We start from the raw sequence: 18,565 nt of genomic DNA on the forward strand, positions 1-18,565 counted from the left end.
TATAAAACATACATTTTTCTATGCTATTTAAAAATAGTTACCATATTTCGTTTTTGTTTTTGTTTGTTTTTTTACTCTGTATAGTTACCATATTTCGTTTTTGTTTTTGTTTGTTTTTTTACTCTGTATACAAATGTCCTGACCAGTCTGTGTGTGTATATGTATATATATATATATATATATATATATATATCACACATTTTTCTGTGCTATTTTAAAAAAATATTTACCGTATTTCGTTTTTGTTTGTTTTTTTTTACTCTGTCTACAAATTTCCTGACCAGTCTGTGTGTATATTATATATATATATGCTATTTGAAAAAAAATGTTTGCCGTATTTCGTTTTTGTTTGTTTTTTTTTACTCCGTCCACAAATGTCCAAACCAGTCTGTCCGTGTTAAAAATCAAATGTGGTTTTTGCGTACAAACGTTTACACCCCCCCCCCAATATAAACGTCGGAAAGATTTGTTTGACCACATTATTTGTATGGATATCTATTTTACAATCCATTATAGTTTTGTTTTACATTATCGTTCGTTTCATAGTTTGACTTGATGCACACTCCAATTTACTAGATGGCGGTCGTGCACATAAGCGCTTGTTGCTTGCCGCTCATTCAACACAAACAAGTCGACGAAGAAGAAAAGCGGGCGAGCTAACTTTGCTTGCTAGCTCGCTAGCCGACGCCGACTGGCGACTGACCTCCGTCTTCCAGCAGCTTCCGCAGCATGGCTTGTGTTCGATCCGTCGGCGTTTTGTCGAAATTGACATTGCGGAAATACGCTACCGCACCGGGTAAAAAAAAAAAACGCAACGGAAAAGTTTGTTTTTTCATTGACTTTCCATGCAGGTTGATTTCTGTAACGCTGATTGTTTTACTCAGTTTGACAATTTTTTTACGAAACGCTGCTGTTGTGTGAATTAACATGAGGCTTGGAGCCCCTTCTCATTTTATTTTCCCCATTTAAGATTCACTTTCCCCGTGTTTAACATTCACATTTTAATTTAATTCGGGAATATCTAAAAGTGAACTTGGGCTGGGCGTGAACTTTAGCTTAATGCTAACGATAAGCATGTATTACACGGTAAAGCCTAGTGACGCTGTCAATGATGGGAAATTCTACTCTTAATTCCAAAACCTAAGATTTAGGTTGCTGTCTGCATTTGGATCATGTTTCTTTTCAATCTGCATTGTAGTGGCTCCAATTAGACGTCTGGCGTCTTAAATGTGGGTGAAGGGTCAGTATCACAAGAGGTTGGAGGGGGGGCGGATTAAGGTCGTTCACTTTCTTCCGAACACATATCAGATAACAGATATCTTGAAGCAATGCACATGTGAATCAAGGTTGGGAATTATTGTTATAGATCGTGCAAGCTAGTCATCGTTTTGTGATACTTTTCCTTCCCGTCATATTACGAATATGTAACCTTGCTAAAAGTTTGTTTTTTTTTGCCATGCAGGAACTACCTTTCGAACTTTCTCAGTGGCCACGCCAATGCTAGGTATCACTTTATTTATTCATTTTATATGTTGGTATGGCAATGCAGTATCGTGAGTCGGCATGCCTTTTATGCCAGAGCACTCTTAGTGTGCAACATGGGAGTTGAATGTAAAGCTGAACGCTCGGTATTTTCAAATTTATGTCATTAGGAAAGCCTTTTTAGTTGTGTAGAGAGCTCTACTATTCTTGAAATGTTGTCATTCTTGGTGCAAAGACTTTGCAAATAGTGGGTGATAAAATTGTTGCCTCACTGCGGATTATCTCCCTTGTCCATTTCTAGCTCGAACCCATGTCAACTATGAAGTCAAGGAAGACGTCGCCGTGGTTCGAATCAATGAACCCAATTCTAAAGTAACGCGCCGCCGTTTTTGTCACTTCGTTTGTGTGGTTAAACAAACAGCGAGTGTTCAAGCAAAACGCTAATCTTCCTTTGGTGTAGGTCAACACGCTGTCAGTCCAAATGCAAAAGGAGCTGGCGGAGGTGATGAATGAGATGTGGGCCGACGATGCCGTTCAAAGCGCCGTCCTCATCTCATCCAAGCCGGGCTGCTTCATCGCGGGAGCGGATATCAAGTAAGAGAAGAACCCAGTCACGTCAGAACTTTGAAAACGTCCAAAGGTCTGTCTTGGGATGCTAGGTCAACTCCTACCTATTCTATTTTTGTTCATATGCATGGGAAATAATTTGGTCCAGAGTTGAACTGTTGCAAAAAAAGTGTGACTAGAAACTATTAAATTCTTTACATTCTGTATGAGCAAGTCGTTGCTCTATGCTACAAAGCACAATATTGTAGGGGGAGAACAGATTAATGGCATTTCCATTCATTTCAGTGGGGAAAGATGATTTGAGATGCAAACGCTTTGACTTACAAGCATGGTCACGAAGCAAGCTAAACTTGTATCTCAAGGCAGGACTGTATTTTGTTTTTTGCACAGTGGTCCATCTTTTAACACTCATCCACGGTTGACCTTTGCCTGTGGCGTACGCCAAGGTTTTGTGATTCATTCATACTCATTGGAATTCCCAAGCAACAATTGCCAGAAATATTAGACATTAAAGGGTCTTCTCTCATTTATAGTCCCATTATTCATTTTTTTTTTTTCTTTTTGCGGTTTTCCATAAATAATCCCGCCCTGGCCGTAGTATGATCCAGGCCTGCGGCAACGCCGAGGAGGTCACGAAACTCTCGCAGGAAGGCCAGAAAATGTTCGAGAGGATCGAAAAGTCCCCAAAGCCCATCGTGGCCGCCATCAACGGCTCGTGTTTGGGAGGAGGCCTGGAGGTCAGCCAAGCCACTCCCTGTCGCGCTCATATTTTTAATTAATATTACTTTTTAAATTGTAATGATGGGTTCTTCTTCTTGTAATTCTAGTTTGCCATCGCGTGCCAGTACAGGATCGCGACAAAGACCAAAAAAACAGTGCTGGGTACCCCAGAAGTCATGCTGGGTCTTTTGCCAGGAGCTGGTGGCACGCAGAGACTCCCCAAAATGGTTTGTGCAAATTTTATTACTGTATTTTCTTTTCTTCAGATGAGTTTACTTTAGTTGGGTTCTACAGAAAAATTCACAAGAAGCAAATCGTAATCAACAGGAGTTTGCTGTACAGTGGAAGGTTTTTCTGCTTTCATTTTGTAATACATTTTCCATCGTGAATTGCACATTTATTCCCCCCAAAGGCTCTTATTTCATTTAAATATTTTGAGGCCAAAAAAGTGAAAAGTTGGATATTTTGCATGTGGGGGGAAAATGTGTATTTTAAATGATGTATTTTTTGATACAAAGTAGTATATTTTTGAAAAGGAAAAAAAAAGATCACCTTTTTTTTTTTTTTTTTTAAAGAGTGGTACATTATTGTATATTCAGGAAGGATGGATGAATATAAAATATTGACCTGCCAGAAATATCGACTTTATCAAGTATACATTTTCCAGTTTTCACAGAAAGTCTTTAAAAATTGACCAGTATAGTTAGTACAGAGTATTGCTGTTCATTTTTTTTCGGTCTTTTGTTTCTTCAACACGTTGACCTTTTTCGGTATATTGTACGATTTTAACTATTTCCTGTATGAAGGACACAATACATCAGGGGATCAGAATATTTGAAATAGTGCAGTTCTACACCAAGCACAATCAGAATTGAAGCGAACACGTTAAGATATTTGAATATGGTAGTTATATTACATTTGAAAACAGCAAAATGTGCACTTTTTAATTGCACTGCTGTTTTACATGAATATGAATCAATAGTTTTTGTATTGTTAAATGAACTGCTTCCAGCTGGGTCTGCCCAGCGCCTTTGACATGATGCTGACGGGACGAAACATCCGCGCCGACAAAGCCAAGAAGATGGGCCTCGTCGACCAGCTTGTAGACCCGCTTGGTATTTAAAAAAGAAAAAAAAAAAACAAAACCATAAAAAGTCACGTTTGATTTTGATAAAAGTTGCCTGAAGTTCCTGCTGTTCATGAACAGGCCCAGGTCTGAAGAGTCCCGAGGAGAGAACCATCGACTACCTGGAGGAAGTCGCTGTGGAGTGCGCCAGAGGCATCGTGGGCAAGAAGGTTCCTCTGGGCAAGGAGAAGAGCGCCATGCAGAGTTAGTCGCACGCATTTCTACGTTCTCTGACGTGATTTTTTTTTTTTTCAACGCTTGAGCGTCTCCTCCGCAGAGATCCAAGACTACGTGATGAGCTTCGAGATGGTGCGCAACCAGATTTACAAGACGGTCCAGGGTAAAGTCATGAGCCAGAGCAAAGGGCTTTATCCCGCACCCCTCAAGATCATCGAAGTAAGTTCGGGTCGTCGTGCTCGCGTTTGACGCGAGCTTCGATGGAACTCTTTGTTTTTGTTCCAGTGCGTGAAGACCGGCGTGGAGCAAGGTCCCGTCGCTGGATACCTCGCAGAGTCACAGGTGCCGTTTGCTTTTGAACAAAGTCGTGCGGCTGACCTCGCCCAAGGCCGAACCATCGCAATCTAAATCGTCGTCTCGGTCGGGGGGCAGGAAAACTTTGGAGCTCATGGGATGCCTTTTGACTTTTAATACAAACAGTTGTAGAGTTAAAACTGATATGTAAAATTGCATATTTTATTCATGAAATAGTAATTCTCATTTTAGAATTTCATTCATAAACTTCAAACAATTAAACTAAACTATTCAATTGTAGATGTTACATTTATTTCCATTTTTTTTATTTGCAAAAAATAAACTAGTTCTTGAATAAATAAAGTTTTTAAATGTAGAATTATTTTTGACTTTTTAAAAAAAAAAAAAATTCTTTATTGGTAATAAACCAGTTATTCAAACAGTACATCAATATTATTGTTGGGACAAATTTTAAATCCATCCATATTCTTAGCTGCTTATCCTCACAAGGGTCACGGGGAGTGCTGGAGCCTATTCCAACTGTCAATCGGCAGGAGGCGGGGCACACACTGAACTGGTCGCCAGCCAATCGCAGGGCACATGGAGACAAACAGCCGCACTCAGAATCACACCTACGGACAATTTAGAGCGTCCAATTAATGTTGCATGTTTTTAGGATGTGGGAAGAAACCAGAGTGCCCACCCGGAGAATAGCCACACAGGCAGGGGGAGAACATGCAGGTCCGGAATCGAACCCGGTACCTCAGAACTGTGAGGCCAACGCTTTACCAGTTGACCCAACTTGCCGCCCAAATTTTAAATGTAGTGCTTTATTTATTTTTTTTTTATTAACAGTTAATCAGTCATTCACTGAGGGTTTTGGAAAACCGTCGCCATCTTTGATGGCGTTAACGTTGTCGCCATAAGTGTAACGTCTTCTTCGCCTGCAGAATTTCGGACACTTGGCCAAAACCAGCGAGTCGGCAGCCCTCATCGGCCTCTATCACGGGCAGGTCGCGTGCAAGAAGAATCGATTTGGGACCCCCGCAAAAGAAGTCAAGTATGTAGACAAGGAGGAAGTGGGTGCGGGGGGGGGGGGATGTTAAAGGTAGACCTAACTGGATGGTTTGTCCGTTACCAGGACTCTGGGAATTTTGGGCGCGGGTCTGATGGGAGCCGGCATCGCCCAGGTGACGGTGGACAAAGGCATGCGCACCATCCTGAAGGACACCACCGAGGCTGGGCTGGCCCGTGGCGAGCAGCAAGTGTACAAAGGGTGCGTTTACTAGTGCGGTGCGCATTTCTTTTCAGTGGATCAGCGAGTTGGGCAGGGATGCCTGGGCCCTTAATCGCTGTTCGCAGCTCTAGAGTTTGTCATATTTTGCTGGAAGTTGATGGACATTAATGCTCAAGAGGTGGGGGGAAGGCTTGTTTGGGATCAGGAGAAATAAAGCAATTCTCCCCCCACCAAAAAAAGGGGGGGAAGCGCCTGTATACCTTAATTCCCGGCCTACGGCGCGCACCAGCTTATAAGCCTCACCCAGTACATTTGTAAAGGAAATACCATTTGGTACACACATAAGCCGCAGCTGTATAAAAGCCGCAAGTATCCACATTGAAACACGAGATTTATAAAGAAAGACTCAACACAGAAAGTTTAACGCTAGCGCCATGGTAGCGCTAGCAGGGTCGGTTTAAAAAAAAAAATATATATATATATATATATTTTCTGGTAAAAATCACGGAGACACGGCAGTAACACGCTAGCGCAGCGCTAAAGGGGCCGGACTGAAAAAATGTGAATTATTTGTGATTTGTGTGTGTGTGTTTTTTATTTTTTTTTTTTTAACACTATTATGTCTGTGCATACTGTAAAAACAAAACAAAACCGGACTGGTAAAAGTCACTTCCTTGGCACATATATTCCACCAGTCTCACACTTACCCCCCCTTGCGGCCATTAGAAAAAAAATGCACAAATTAGCCACATCCCCGCATAAACCGCAGGGTTGAAAGCGTGCGGGGGAAAAAAGTCGCGGCTTGTAGGCCGGAAATGACGGTGGTTTGATTGGAAGGGCTCGCCACCCGGCCTGAAAACGATTTTATCAGCGCCGGATCTCCTTTCAACGCCAGGCTAAACGACAAGACCAAGAAGAGGAGCATCACGTCCTTCGAGAGAGACTCAATTTTGTCCAACCTGTCGGGCACGCTGGACTACAGCGGCTTCGAGAAGGCCGACATGGTGATCGAGGCCGTCTTTGAGGACCTCAAGATCAAACACGCCGTTCTCAAGGAGGTGGAAGCTGTAAGTGCAACGCCGTTTTATTTTGGATGCATTCAAGGAACACAACATGGCAGGCTAACTCCTGATTGAAAGTCCTGAAAATGTTTCGCATTTCTAAAGTGAGTGAAAGATCTCGAGTTTTCTTCCCTGAAGTTGAAAAACTGTTTACGTGGCTTTGCAGGTGCTCCAGTTTTGGCTTGCTACTGACTTTTTGTGTTTAATTTCAATGTACCTGCTCAGGTGGTTCCTCCCCATTGCATCTTTGCCACCAACACGTCAGCTCTCCCCATCAAGGACATCGCCGCCGCCAGCAAGAGGCCGGACAAGGTTTGCCCGTTCTTCCTCCTCTTCGCCACCGAAATTTGGGAAAAGAAACAAACAATCGTCCTCGTGGTCGCCCCCCGCAGGTGATCGGCATGCACTACTTCTCCCCAGTGGACAAGATGCAGCTCTTGGAGATCATCACCACCGAGCAGACCTCCAAGGACACCACGGCGTCGGCGGTGGCCGTGGGCCTGAAGCAGGGCAAAGTTATCATCGTGGTCGGGGTGAGGCCTCGGCGTCGTATATCCAGAAATAATCCTTCAAATGAGGAAATATCGAAGCCGGCGTCTGTGTGCAGGACGGGCCAGGATTCTACACGACGCGCTGTTTGGCTCCCATGTTGGCCGAAGCCGTGCGAGTATTTCAGGTTCGTCGCCTTGCTCAAGGGCACATCAGAATATTCAGTGTTATCGCTGGTATTGCAGGAGTTTAATTTTTTTTTTTTTTTTTTTTTTTTTCAAATTTGTAAAAATTAAAATAGTCATTCAAAATCTGAATTGAAAAAAATCAAGAAAATGTTCCTTATTGGATTATGACTTTTCCTTGAATCTACGTATCTTTGAATATACTTAGTACAAGGATTACAGTTTTTTTTTTTTTTCTGGAAAAATATTTTACTGTAGGATTTTTTTTTTTTTTTTTTTTTTTTTTTTTTTTTTTTAATTTGACTTAATTTTTGAGGGACTAAAAAAAAAAATCTCAAATGACTTGTGGAAAAATACCAGTAATTCTCAAATGTAAAATTTTCTCAAATAATAACCTTTTTAAAAGTAAACAAGATGGAGGCATTTTCATTCCCCCAAGGGGAAATTATTATTATTATTATAATTGTTTTTTTTTTTTTTTTTTTTTAAACTACTGCTGCTTAATTACTGTACGTTCCCCTCCAGGAAGGGGCGGACCCCAAGAAGCTGGACGCGCTCACCACGAGCTTCGGCTTCCCCGTGGGCGCCGCCACTCTGATCGACGAGGTGGGCATCGACGTGGCCGCCCACGTGGCCGAGGACCTCGGGAAGGCCTTCGGGTCGCGATTCGGCGGCGGCGACGTGTCGGTCCTGAAGACCTTGGTGGATTTGGGCTTCAAAGGTGAGCCACATTGCAAATCGGTACCATATCGCAGGAACTCAATTTTTCCTTCCTTAAAAATGTGGACAGCTGTTTGTTGTTTGTCTTTACAATGATTTTCTTTTTTAAAACAACTTGCTTGAAGACGCACCAATGTTTATAAATATAGAACTATCCTTGTGGAATTGTTTTTATACCCTCATATGAGTTTATTCTCCTTTTACCTTTTTCTCAGATTTATTCACGCTGTCAAATTACCACTTTTTTACATTTTTATCCCCCAAAAGATAATGGACTTTATTGTTGTAGTTGGTGAATTTTCTCAAACGTATGTTTTTTTTTTTTTTTTTTTTTTTTTTTTTTTTTTAAATATAAACTCAAGATACCTCTCAAGTATACAACTATTTTAATTTTTTTTCTGAAAATAAATGACTTTCTTCCCACATTATCATTCAACTAATTTTCTCAAAGCCATATGATTTACTTCTCCAAAGAGTTTTAAAAAAATATATAATTTTTTTTAAATTCCTAAATGCACAACTTTATTAGTTATTTTATTTTTCTCTTATTTTCAGATATCTTTACTCTTGCAGGATTACCACTTTTCTTAAAATAACATCGGTTACTTTCTCCTGTATTTTTTTTTATTTGCTTATATATATATATATATATTTTTTTTTCCATTTATATATATTTTTGCTGTAAATTTTGTCTTTAGGTCGTAAATCAGGAAAGGGTTGCTACGTCTACCAGCCGGGCCTCAAAACCAGAGAAGTCAACCCAGATCTCGGGGAAATCTTGGAGAAATACAAACTAGCTCCCAATCCTGCTGTGTGAGGTTCCACTCGCCAATTGAAGTACCGAGCTGTAATTCAATCATAAAATATTTCTTTCCCATAATTCCAAATATTTCTTCAGTTCGTCCGACTACGACGTCCAATACCGACTGGTGTCTCGCTTTGTCAACGAGGCGGTGCTGTGTTTACAAGAGGGCATCTTGAACAGTCCCCTGGAGGGAGACATCGGAGCTGTTTTTGGCCTGGGATTCCCCCCCTGCCTTGGAGGTCAGAATTTGCTTTAATCTGTTGTGACGAAAATTTTAAAATATGATGGAAAAAGTGACCCGTGTTTCAAATGTGAAATTAGGTTAAGAAGAGTGTGGGGAAGTTAAACATAGGCAAAAATAACAAATAATCTGGTCGCTACTTCCTGGATTTCACCTATTGTAAATAAATGAGGGAGATATATATATATATACACATACAGTAAATGACGGCAGGTCAGCACCGTCACTCCCGAGTCGCGGTCGTCCACAAAAAGACGATCTCAGCGTCCGGTCTGCACCCGTTTTACTAATTGTTCTCCGTATGGACTCGCAGGCCCGTTTCGCTTCGTGGACACCTTTGGCGCCGACAAGCTGGTGAAAAAGATGCGGCGTTACGAGGCCGTCTACGGGGATCACTTCACGCCGTGCCGGCTCCTCCTGGATCACGCCGGCGACCCCGGCAAGAAGTTTCACAAGTGACGGCGCCGGTCACGTTGCGCCTGACCGCACTTAACGCGACTGCAGTCCACCGCATCGGGAACCGTTGGATTGCTTTTGAGTTTTACCAGATCAACGCAAGCATTTGATGATATGTTGCACACGCATTCAAATATTCCTGAAGGATATACTAATTCATCCTGCAATGTACCCGGTATGGTAACATTTGTTTATTTTGTACCTGAAGACTTGATGGGTGGATAATGTAAATGTAGGGCCTTAACTAAATAAAATTTTGTTATGGAATCAAATGCTTTTTTGCTATTTTTTTTTTTTTTTTTTTTGTACATGAAGGTACTTTTGGCCTCAAGTGTGATCACAGCAAACGGAGGAAATAGTTTTTAATTCAATAAATCTGCTTCTTTTGCAACTGAAAAGTTAAAGTCTGGCGAATGGAACTGAAAAATAGAAATTGAACATTAATTTTTACAAGTGGAAAAAGGTAAGAGGAAAAAAAAAATCGAATTTTGTTCTGGATAAGAACTTGTGATTTTTTTTTTTTTTTTCTTGCTTTGATTTTGAGACTTTTTTTTTTCAAAAGTATGCTGTAAGTATTTTTGAGAGCAGTTTTTTAATGAAAATACTTTAGAGGAAAAAAAATCCAAGAATAAAATATTTTTCAAAGAAAATCATTTCTGATGAAAGGTGCAATCTGATTTGGAAATGAAAAATGTCACTTGTTTCGGTAAATCTTGGAAAACTTTTTATTCTCATGCAGTTTTTAAAATTGAAATCAACCACCTCGATTACATCATTTTAGATTTTAATTTAATGTAGCTGCAGTTTTTTAATCCGCGTTTTGGATGTATTTAGTTACAAATGATGTAATAAACACCTAAGTGTGGGGAAAAAGTTTCTTCTTTGTACTCTGCATAAATGTGGCACCACGGCGGGACCGATTGCCGAGACAAATTCCTTGTGTTGTTCCATACTTTGACATTAAAACTGATTCTGAAATAATGCAGCAACCACATCGATTCTTGTTTGGCCCCCAGTACCGAAAGAACGTGATTGGTCGTGGGCGGGTCACGTGTGTTTGCCTCGCCTGCCATTGTCCGTCGTCATCCCGTCCAGGGCGTGTTTTGGGTGCTTGCCGGCGTGTTGACATCTTTGCAGCCGCGATGCCGAGCCTGCGTCGCGGCTGTGTCACTGCTCGAGGTCGCCGTGACGCGGCTGGAAGAATGGAACCATAAATTAAAATAATAATAATAATAATAAGCGCGAAGGCGAGGTCTGGTCCTCCTGCATCGGTTCGGTTTTCCGCCGCAACATGGCCAACAACAAGGCGAAGACGGCGTGCGAGTCGGTCCGGGTGGTGGTCCGCTGCCGGCCGCCCAACAACATGGAGGCGACGGCCGAGAACGGCGGCTCAGTCCTGGACGTGGACGCCGAGCTGGGCCGCATCTCCGTGCGGAACCCGAGCGCTCCATCTGGCGAGCTCGCGAAGGAGTTCACCTTCCATTCGGTGTTCGGCTGGGGGTCCACCCAGGGCGAGGTGTACGACGACGCCGTCAGGCCCCTGGTGGACTCGGTTCTGACGGGCTTCAACGGGACGGTTTTCGCCTACGGCCAGACCGGCACGGGCAAGACGTGGACCATGAGGGGGTTGCCGGGCGACCCGGAGAAACGGGGCGTCATCCCCAACGCCTTCCATCACATCTTCACCCACATCTGCCGCAGTCGGGGCCACAAGTACCTGGTCCGCTCCTCTTACTTGGAGATTTATCAGGAAGAGATCCGAGACCTGCTGTGTAAGAACTTCAACGGCTGCGTTAGAAGCCACTGATTCATATCAAAAATATAGATAGATGCGCCACACCCCCAAAAAACTATAGCTAAACACCTCCAAAATGTCTGCCTTTTTAAGAAAAATGAACACAACTTGACATTTTCCAATATGTGTCTCCCGAACTCCTTAATTACACAAATAAGTCCTCCTCGCCAGTAGTTGGCGCTGAACTGCAGCTGCTTGATTGTCATGTGCGTCAGCCAGAATGGAGGTTCGGAGTAATTTTATCATTTAATTTTTTTGTTTTTTTTTTTCTCCAGTGGAAAGCAGCAGAAAACTGGAGCTGAAGGAGAGCCCCGAGGAAGGCGTCTACGTCAAGGACCTGTCTTGGGTGGTCACCAAGGACTCCGCCGAGATGCACCACCTGCTCGCCGCGGGCGACCGATCCCGCTCGGTGGGCTCCACCGACGCCAACAGCCGGAGTTCCCGCTCGCACGCCGTCTTCGCCGTCACGGTGGAATGCCAGTCCGAGTCCGAGGACCCGGTCCGGGTGGGGCGCCTCAACATGGTGGACCTGGCCGGGAGCGAGCGGCAGAGCAGGACGGGCGCCCGGGGCGAGAGGCTGCGGGAGGCAGCCAAGATCAACCTGTCGCTCTCCGCCTTGGGGAACGTCATCTCGGCGCTGGCGGACCGCAAGGGCGGCCACGTGCCCTACAGGGACTCCAAACTCACCCGCCTCCTGCAAGACTCCCTGGGCGGCAACGCCAAGACGGTCATGATCGCCACGGTGGGGCCTTCGGAGCGGGACCGCCACGAGTCCCTGGCCACCCTGCGGTACGCCAGCCGGGCCAAGAACATCAAGAACAAGCCCCGTGTCAACGAGGACCCCGAAGCCGCCCTCCTCAGGGACTTCCAGAGGGAGATCGCCAGACTCAAGGCCCTCCTGGAGGAGCGAGGCGCCTCGGCCAGGGAGCGGCGGCAGAAGCGAAGGGACGGCAAGAGACTCAGCAGGGACCTCGCGCAGCTTTGCGAGGAGGACGAGCCGAAAGAAGCCGGCGGCCAGTGGGATCGGGAGGCCGTGGAGAAGATCATCGAGAAGTACAAGGTGCGTCACCCGGGCCGGCGGTGCGTTCCAAGACCGACCCGACGCAAGATGGCGCCGTCCATTTTCTTAGCTGCTTATCCTCACAAGGGAGTGCGGGAGCCTATCCAAGCTGTCGACGGGCTGAACTGGTTGCCAGCCGATCGCAGGGCACATCGACACTATTTGGGCGCAAGACAGCGGCTCGCGAAGAGTTTTAGCGATGGCCGTGTGGCGCCATCTTGTGGCAGCTATAGAACATTACAGTACACTGTAAACAAATTTCCCCCCGAATAAATGCCTCAAATATAAAACTTGGCAACACGGTGGGGTCACTGGTTAGAGCGTTGGCCTCAGTTCTGAGGACCGGGGTTCAAATCCCGGACACATTCTCCCTGTGGGTTTCCTCTGGGCACTCAAATTTCCTCCCACGTCCCAAAAACATGCGACATTAGTTGGACACTCTAAATTGCCCATAGGTGTGATTGTGAATGCGATTGGTTGTTTGTCTCTATGCGGCCTGCGATTGGCTGGCAACCAGTTCAAGGGTGTGCCCCGCCCCCTGCCCAAAGGCAGCTGGGATTGGCTCGAGCATTGCCACGACCCTCGTGAGGATGAGCGCCTCAGAAAATGTTTCAATTCAAAACTTTTTTTTTATCAAAAATATTTTAAATATTTACTAAATCAAGTCATTTTTTTTTATTTGTATTTTTTATGATTTCAAATATTTCTAAAAATATCCAAATTTCTCAAAAATATAGAAAAAAAAATCATTTCCGCTCTCATTTTTCTTCCAAAATATATTTTTCATTATTTTTTGTTTTCAATACATTGCGGCGCTTTTCAACTTTGATGTGCGCGGCCAGGCCATGGAGAGCAAATTGCTGGAGGGCGGCAAGACCATCACGGATCACACCAACGAGCAGCAGAAGTTGCTGGAGCGGAAGAGGCTCGAGATCGCCGAGCAGGTGAGGAAACGTCCGCCGACCGCCGACCGACGCCGCCGCCGACTGACCGAGCGGCGTGCCCTCCGAGATCCGGCGGGAGAGGGAGATGCGGCGGCAGATCACGCTGCGGGACGAGGAGACCCTGGAGATGAGGGAGACCTTCTCCTCGCTGCAGCAGGAAGTGGAGATGAAGACCAAGAAGCTGAGGAAGGTGAGGCGGGAAACGTCAGCGCCCAAAAAATAAGCGAGACGGAAGGAAAGAGCTGCAAAATGGGTGATTTTTGACAAGAAAATGATTTGTCATGCGCAGGAAACGTTGCAATATGTGTACAACTATTTCTCAAAAAAAAAAAAGGCTATATTTATTTCTTGAAAATCTCCTCAGAAATATAGCACTTTTTTTTAAAACCCATAATTATCTGTGAGAATATAACAGCGCAAAATATGACTTACTTGTTTTTGAAAAATGTAGGGTTTTTTTTGTTTTTTTCTATCTCCTTGGATTGTTTTTCTTGAAAAGAAATATAGATTTTTTTTTAAAGTTTTGCTGCAAAAAATATACATTTTAATAGACATTTATTTTAATCTACCATTTTTGGGGACTATATAATTTTTCTTGTTCAAAAATAGCCAAGCTTCACTACAAAGATTTCTTCGTTGTTGTTTTTTAAAAATATTTAACCATGTCTCCAAAATGTTCTTTTCCCCCAAAGATATCCATTTTTTGTCTTGAAAATCTACAATTTTTTTTGTGAAAACGGACGACACTTTTCTTAATTTCTTGCATTTTTATGAGAAAGATAAAAAATTAAATGTTTTTCTTTTTTCATCAATTTTCCTATTCCTTGAAAAAATGTATTTTTTTGAAATCTAAATCTAGCGTGAATGTAGACCCCTCCCCCCCCAAAAAAAAGTACGACACTATCGTTCACGTTTTCCTTTGATTCCATTTCTTCGACACTGACGATCTATTGCGCCGTGTCTAGCTGTACACTAAACTGCAGCTGGTGTGGGCCGAGATGCGCGACGCGATCGACGAGCACGTCGCATCCCGCCAGGAGCTGGAACAGACGCAGAACCAGCTGACCCGAGAGCTCAAGTACAAGTGAGCGCCCGCCACCTCCCAACGACCGCCGTGTACCTAATACTTTGACGTGCGCGCATAATCACGTCTGCCATATTTTCAGAACCCTCCTCATGGAGAATTTCGTCCCCCCGGCCGAAAAGAAAAAGATCCTAAACAGACTCGACTTTGACGCCGACGAAGAGCAGTGGAGGCTCCTGTCGGCCGTTCCGTCCGAAAGGTAACGCGGCCGTGCCGGACGCGGCTACGTCTGCGGATGCGGATAAGATCAACGGGGGATAAAATGATTTGCCAAGAAACTTTGAAAGAATTTTTTGACAGATACCGTTGTTGTGTTGAGAGAAAAAAGAAAAATGGATCCGGCGGATGCGACAATGACTTTCGAGCACGGGTGTCAAAGTCAGGGCCCGGGGGCCAGATCTGGCCCGCCGCGTGATTTCATGTGGCCCGCGGAGGCAAGTCACGTGTATCGACTTCCATGATTTTTGTTCAAATCTATCCCAAAATTTCAAATTGTCATGTCGTAAATGGTAACGTTGAGCTATTGCAAACATTTTTGTGTTACCAAGCAACAACAGTTGGAAAAGCTCGATTTCTGATTCCAAAACTATTTCATGAGTTTCATGTGGAAATATGATGAGGCAGTTAAAGATTTTTGTCGTTTTACACGGCGGAAACCCTCAGTAAAATGTCGCCCGTGACAAAAATGAGTTTGACCCCCGTGCTTTACAGTAAGGACAAAACGCTTTACAATTTGTTGATATGACACGTAGCGATGAAAGTGAAAAATATGATAAGCTATCAAACGGTTTCTTTCGGCTTGTCCCTTTCGGGGTCGCCACAGCGTATCATCTCAGATGAACGCCTATATATGTTTGGCACAATTTTTACGCCGGATGCCCTTCCTGACGCAACCCTTCTCAGGGAGTGGAGGCCCCAGTGGGATACGAACCCACAACCCCTGGATTATCAAACCAGTGCTCTAACCACTGAGCTACAGGGCCTCCGATAAGCTATCAAACGGTATTATTATTTTTTTTCTAATGCTTTCACCGGTGAGTTTTAAATAACAATAATACAGCTGTGCCAGATGCGGCTACGACTCGTTTCATAGGGACAAAAAAGGTTTACGGTTTATCAATAACCGGTCGTGGCGGCGCCGGATGTTACTATTACTTCTTAATAACGATAAAACAGTTCGTGGTTCATCGATGAATTGAGCTGAAATTGCAGACTGCTGGTACTTTAATACCATGTGATGAAAACAAAAGTTAGCGTTAGCGGGTCGGACATGACGTGCAGAAGCGGTGGTGGTGGAAGGTTTTGGTTGTTTTGGTGCCGGATGCGGATGTGACGTTCCAACAAAAAAAAAAAAAAAAAAAAATGCCATCGTTCTGTGCTGGCTCAGCTGGAAAGCGTTGGCCTCCCAGTTCTGCGGTCCCGGGGTTCGATCCCGGACCCGCCTGTGTGGAGTTTGCATGTTCTCCCCTGTGCCTGCCTGCCTGCGTGGGTTTTTCTCCGGGTGTGCAATCCGGTTTCCTCCCACATCCCATTGATAGGAGACGCTAAATTGCCCCGAGGTGTGATTGTGAGTGCGATTGGTCGTTTTTCCTCCAAGCGCCCTGCGATTGGCTTGCGACCAGTTCAGGGTGTACCCCGCCTCCTGCCCGGTGACAGCTGAGATAGGCTCCGGCACTCTTGCATCCCTCGTGAGGATAAGCGGCAAAGAAAATAGATGCATGGATCTTCTGTGCTGGATGCAGATATTACTTCATTATCAAGATGAAATGGTTTACCCCCCCCCCAAAAAAAAAAAAAAAACCTGACAACTTTTCATACGGTTATTGTTATAATATTCTGGGGAAAAAAATAATTTCTCAAATGTTGGACTGCTTAATAGTTTTTTTTTTCTGACTGCGTTCAATTGCCCACACGTGGCCGCCAGCGCGCCGAAGCGGGTGAAGAGGCGACCTCTCTCCGCCGTGGGATACAAACGTCCAATCAGCCAGCACGCGCAATCCGCTGTCGCCACGGCAACCGGGGACCAGTCAAGATATCAGGTCAGCACTTGCGCAGATGAAATATGAAACATGTTACAATGCAATACAGAGCCGTCACGGGAGTCTTCCCAAGAAAAACGACCAAAGCTTTAACCATGAAGTGAGCGCAGAAAACAGGAAGTCGTTGTTTGGCGAGCAGGCGGAGAACATCATGCTGCTGCAGCTGGACGTGTCGCCGGCCGCCATGTTGGCGCTCGACCTGCACGGGGCTCGTCCGGGGAGCGGCGCCCTGAGGGACGCCGGCCCCTCGGCGCGGCGGCTCAGGAAGTCCGCGTCCTGGTGAGGCCGCCTGTGGAATGTTTTCGGCGTGCCAAAGAAATTACAGCTATACGTACAAATCGTAATGAAAACAAAAAAAAAAAAAACATGATACAGAAATTTCTCATACATACCTTAGTAATTAAAAAAATAGAAATAAAAAAAATCTCAAAGTTATTCAAGCAAAATTACAGTGAATCTGTGGAAATAGCAATATGGAAAAAAATTAAGTCTGATTTGTAAAAAAAAAAAAAAAAAATCTCAAAATTCAATATTTTTCTTAAATATTCAGAGTGAAGAAGAAGAAGATTCATTAATGTAATTCTTGAAAAAAAATATATTCATTCATGTTTGTACACGCATATTTACCAGTATTCATTTACCTCATTTGAAAATTAAATATTCGAACATAAGAAATAGACACTACAGTTAATGAATACAATAAAATGGAAAACTTTTTTAATGTAAGGTTATTTAAATACAAAAAATGAATATAAAACCCCAATTTTTATTTTGTATCGTGCATTAGAAAGACAATACTAAAATTGACAATAAGTAATCATATTATTCAAAATATTACACGTTATATATTGAGATCAGATGCGTATACATTGAACCTATTGATTATTTTTTTTACGACATCTGTGAATGACCTTGCCCTATTTCATGTAGTTAACCTTTTCCCGTAAAATTGCCCAAAAATGTATTTTTTTGTTGTTGTTGTTGTTGTTGTCTGTGGGGGCGTGTTCCAGGTATCAAACCCCACGAGCGGCGTGCGTTTCGGCGTCCGCGTCGTCCGGCGCCGTGACGTCACCGTCTCAGAGTCGGCGTCACGGACCCAGACCCTCCTCGGTCGCGGATCTCCCGCCGGCCGCCTCGCTCGGGTCCGACCCCTGACCCCGTGGGATCCCGACCCGTGTCGGTCCGCATCGCCGTACGCCCTCGGCGGCTGACGACGACGACGGCGTCCGGTGAGCACGCGGGGCCTCCCTGTCCAACTGCTGCGTTCCAACAAAGTTCTCTCGACGTAAGCGAATGTTTGCAAAAAGCACAGCCAAAGCTTGCGTGATTCATATTGCGTTTATTTTGCCGTATCGGTGACGTGAGTCGCTTGCTGCTTTTATTGTGACAGAAATCCGCTTCGTACCAAGAAGCCGCGCTGACTATTTAGCTGACGTTTTTTTTTTTTTTTTTTACTGTGGCGGAAAATATTGTGAATAAGTGAATTGACTGCACTGCACATCAATGTGAAAATAAAAATGATTGTGGGGGAGAAAGTTTTTTTTTATCCGCCTTCCAAACGCAAATCCAGTATCCAGTTTGTAAAATGGATTTTTTTAAAATAACATGTAATTAATTGGATATTGCAAAAATGCAACAAAAAATTGGTTTGGGATGTCAAGGATGTAAATATAATATTTCTTATATATATATATAAATATACATCTACAGTGTATACCAATTTTAAAATAATAAATTACAAAATGAATAATAATACCAAAAACAATATTGAATGAATCAATAAAAATGATAAGGAAAGTGTAAAGAATGTGTATTTTATGCATGAAAATAAGCCAGCGAAATCGCAAGCGAGTTCAAATACAAATAACGGCATTATGTATCATTTTATGTACTGTTGCATTCATTTTTTGAGAAGTGCTTTACAAATTATTTTTACAGAAGTATGTTTTATTAATTAAATGATAATTTCCATTAAATCTACAGGTAGGAAGTATTATACTATTGTACACATAAATGTAGCTTAGCCGAATATAGAAATTCAAAAAATACAAAAGTTGAGGCGACGTTTCCGCCCCGGGAGGCG

The 18,565-nt window shown here is 43.7% G+C and overlaps 2 protein-coding genes across 2 annotated transcripts; both read left to right on the forward strand.

Moving 5' to 3' along the window:
* Positions 1-623: 623 nt before the first annotated feature.
* Positions 624-9,799, forward strand: hadhab (hydroxyacyl-CoA dehydrogenase trifunctional multienzyme complex subunit alpha b). The gene is made up of 20 exons (XM_061844083.1): positions 624-796; positions 1,463-1,504; positions 1,784-1,854; positions 1,943-2,076; positions 2,648-2,786; positions 2,877-2,996; positions 3,782-3,884; positions 3,977-4,099; positions 4,173-4,291; positions 4,358-4,414; positions 5,317-5,426; positions 5,508-5,642; positions 6,499-6,670; positions 6,890-6,976; positions 7,057-7,197; positions 7,272-7,340; positions 7,864-8,059; positions 8,757-8,871; positions 8,957-9,102; positions 9,418-9,799. Exons 1-20 carry the CDS (start codon positions 730-732, stop codon positions 9,561-9,563), a joined length of 2,292 nt encoding a protein of 763 aa, XP_061700067.1. The 5' UTR covers positions 624-729; the 3' UTR covers positions 9,564-9,799.
* Positions 9,800-9,958: 159 nt separating this feature from the next.
* LOC133513356 (kinesin-like protein KIF3B) lies at positions 9,959-18,006 on the forward strand. The gene is made up of 9 exons (XM_061844084.1): positions 9,959-11,332; positions 11,631-12,415; positions 13,258-13,359; positions 13,427-13,549; positions 14,325-14,443; positions 14,526-14,642; positions 16,368-16,482; positions 16,622-16,761; positions 17,493-18,006. The coding sequence occupies exons 1-9, from the start codon at positions 10,852-10,854 to the stop codon at positions 17,635-17,637; spliced, it is 2,127 nt and encodes a 708-aa protein (XP_061700068.1). The 5' UTR covers positions 9,959-10,851; the 3' UTR covers positions 17,638-18,006.
* The last annotated feature ends 559 nt before the right edge of the window (positions 18,007-18,565 follow it).

Source organism: Syngnathoides biaculeatus, chromosome 15 (assembly GCF_019802595.1).
Source record: "Syngnathoides biaculeatus isolate LvHL_M chromosome 15, ASM1980259v1, whole genome shotgun sequence".
NCBI lineage: Eukaryota > Metazoa > Chordata > Actinopteri > Syngnathiformes > Syngnathidae > Syngnathoides > Syngnathoides biaculeatus.

Excerpts from the sequence above, each read along its gene's own strand:
- hadhab (XM_061844083.1), top strand. The coding sequence starts at position 730 with ATGGCTTGTGTTCGATCCGTCGGCGTTTTGTCGAAATTGACATTGCGG. Across the intron at positions 4,100-4,172 it reads GGAGAAGAGCGCCATGCAGA|AGATCCAAGACTACGTGATG; the intron begins GTTAGTCGCACG and ends TCTCCTCCGCAG. Across the intron at positions 7,198-7,271 it reads AAGTTATCATCGTGGTCGGG|GACGGGCCAGGATTCTACAC; the intron begins GTGAGGCCTCGG and ends GTCTGTGTGCAG.
- LOC133513356 (XM_061844084.1), top strand. The coding sequence starts at position 10,852 with ATGGCCAACAACAAGGCGAAGACGGCGTGCGAGTCGGTCCGGGTGGTG. Across the intron at positions 12,416-13,257 it reads AGATCATCGAGAAGTACAAG|GCCATGGAGAGCAAATTGCT; the intron begins GTGCGTCACCCG and ends GTGCGCGGCCAG. Across the intron at positions 14,444-14,525 it reads ACCCGAGAGCTCAAGTACAA|AACCCTCCTCATGGAGAATT; the intron begins GTGAGCGCCCGC and ends CCATATTTTCAG.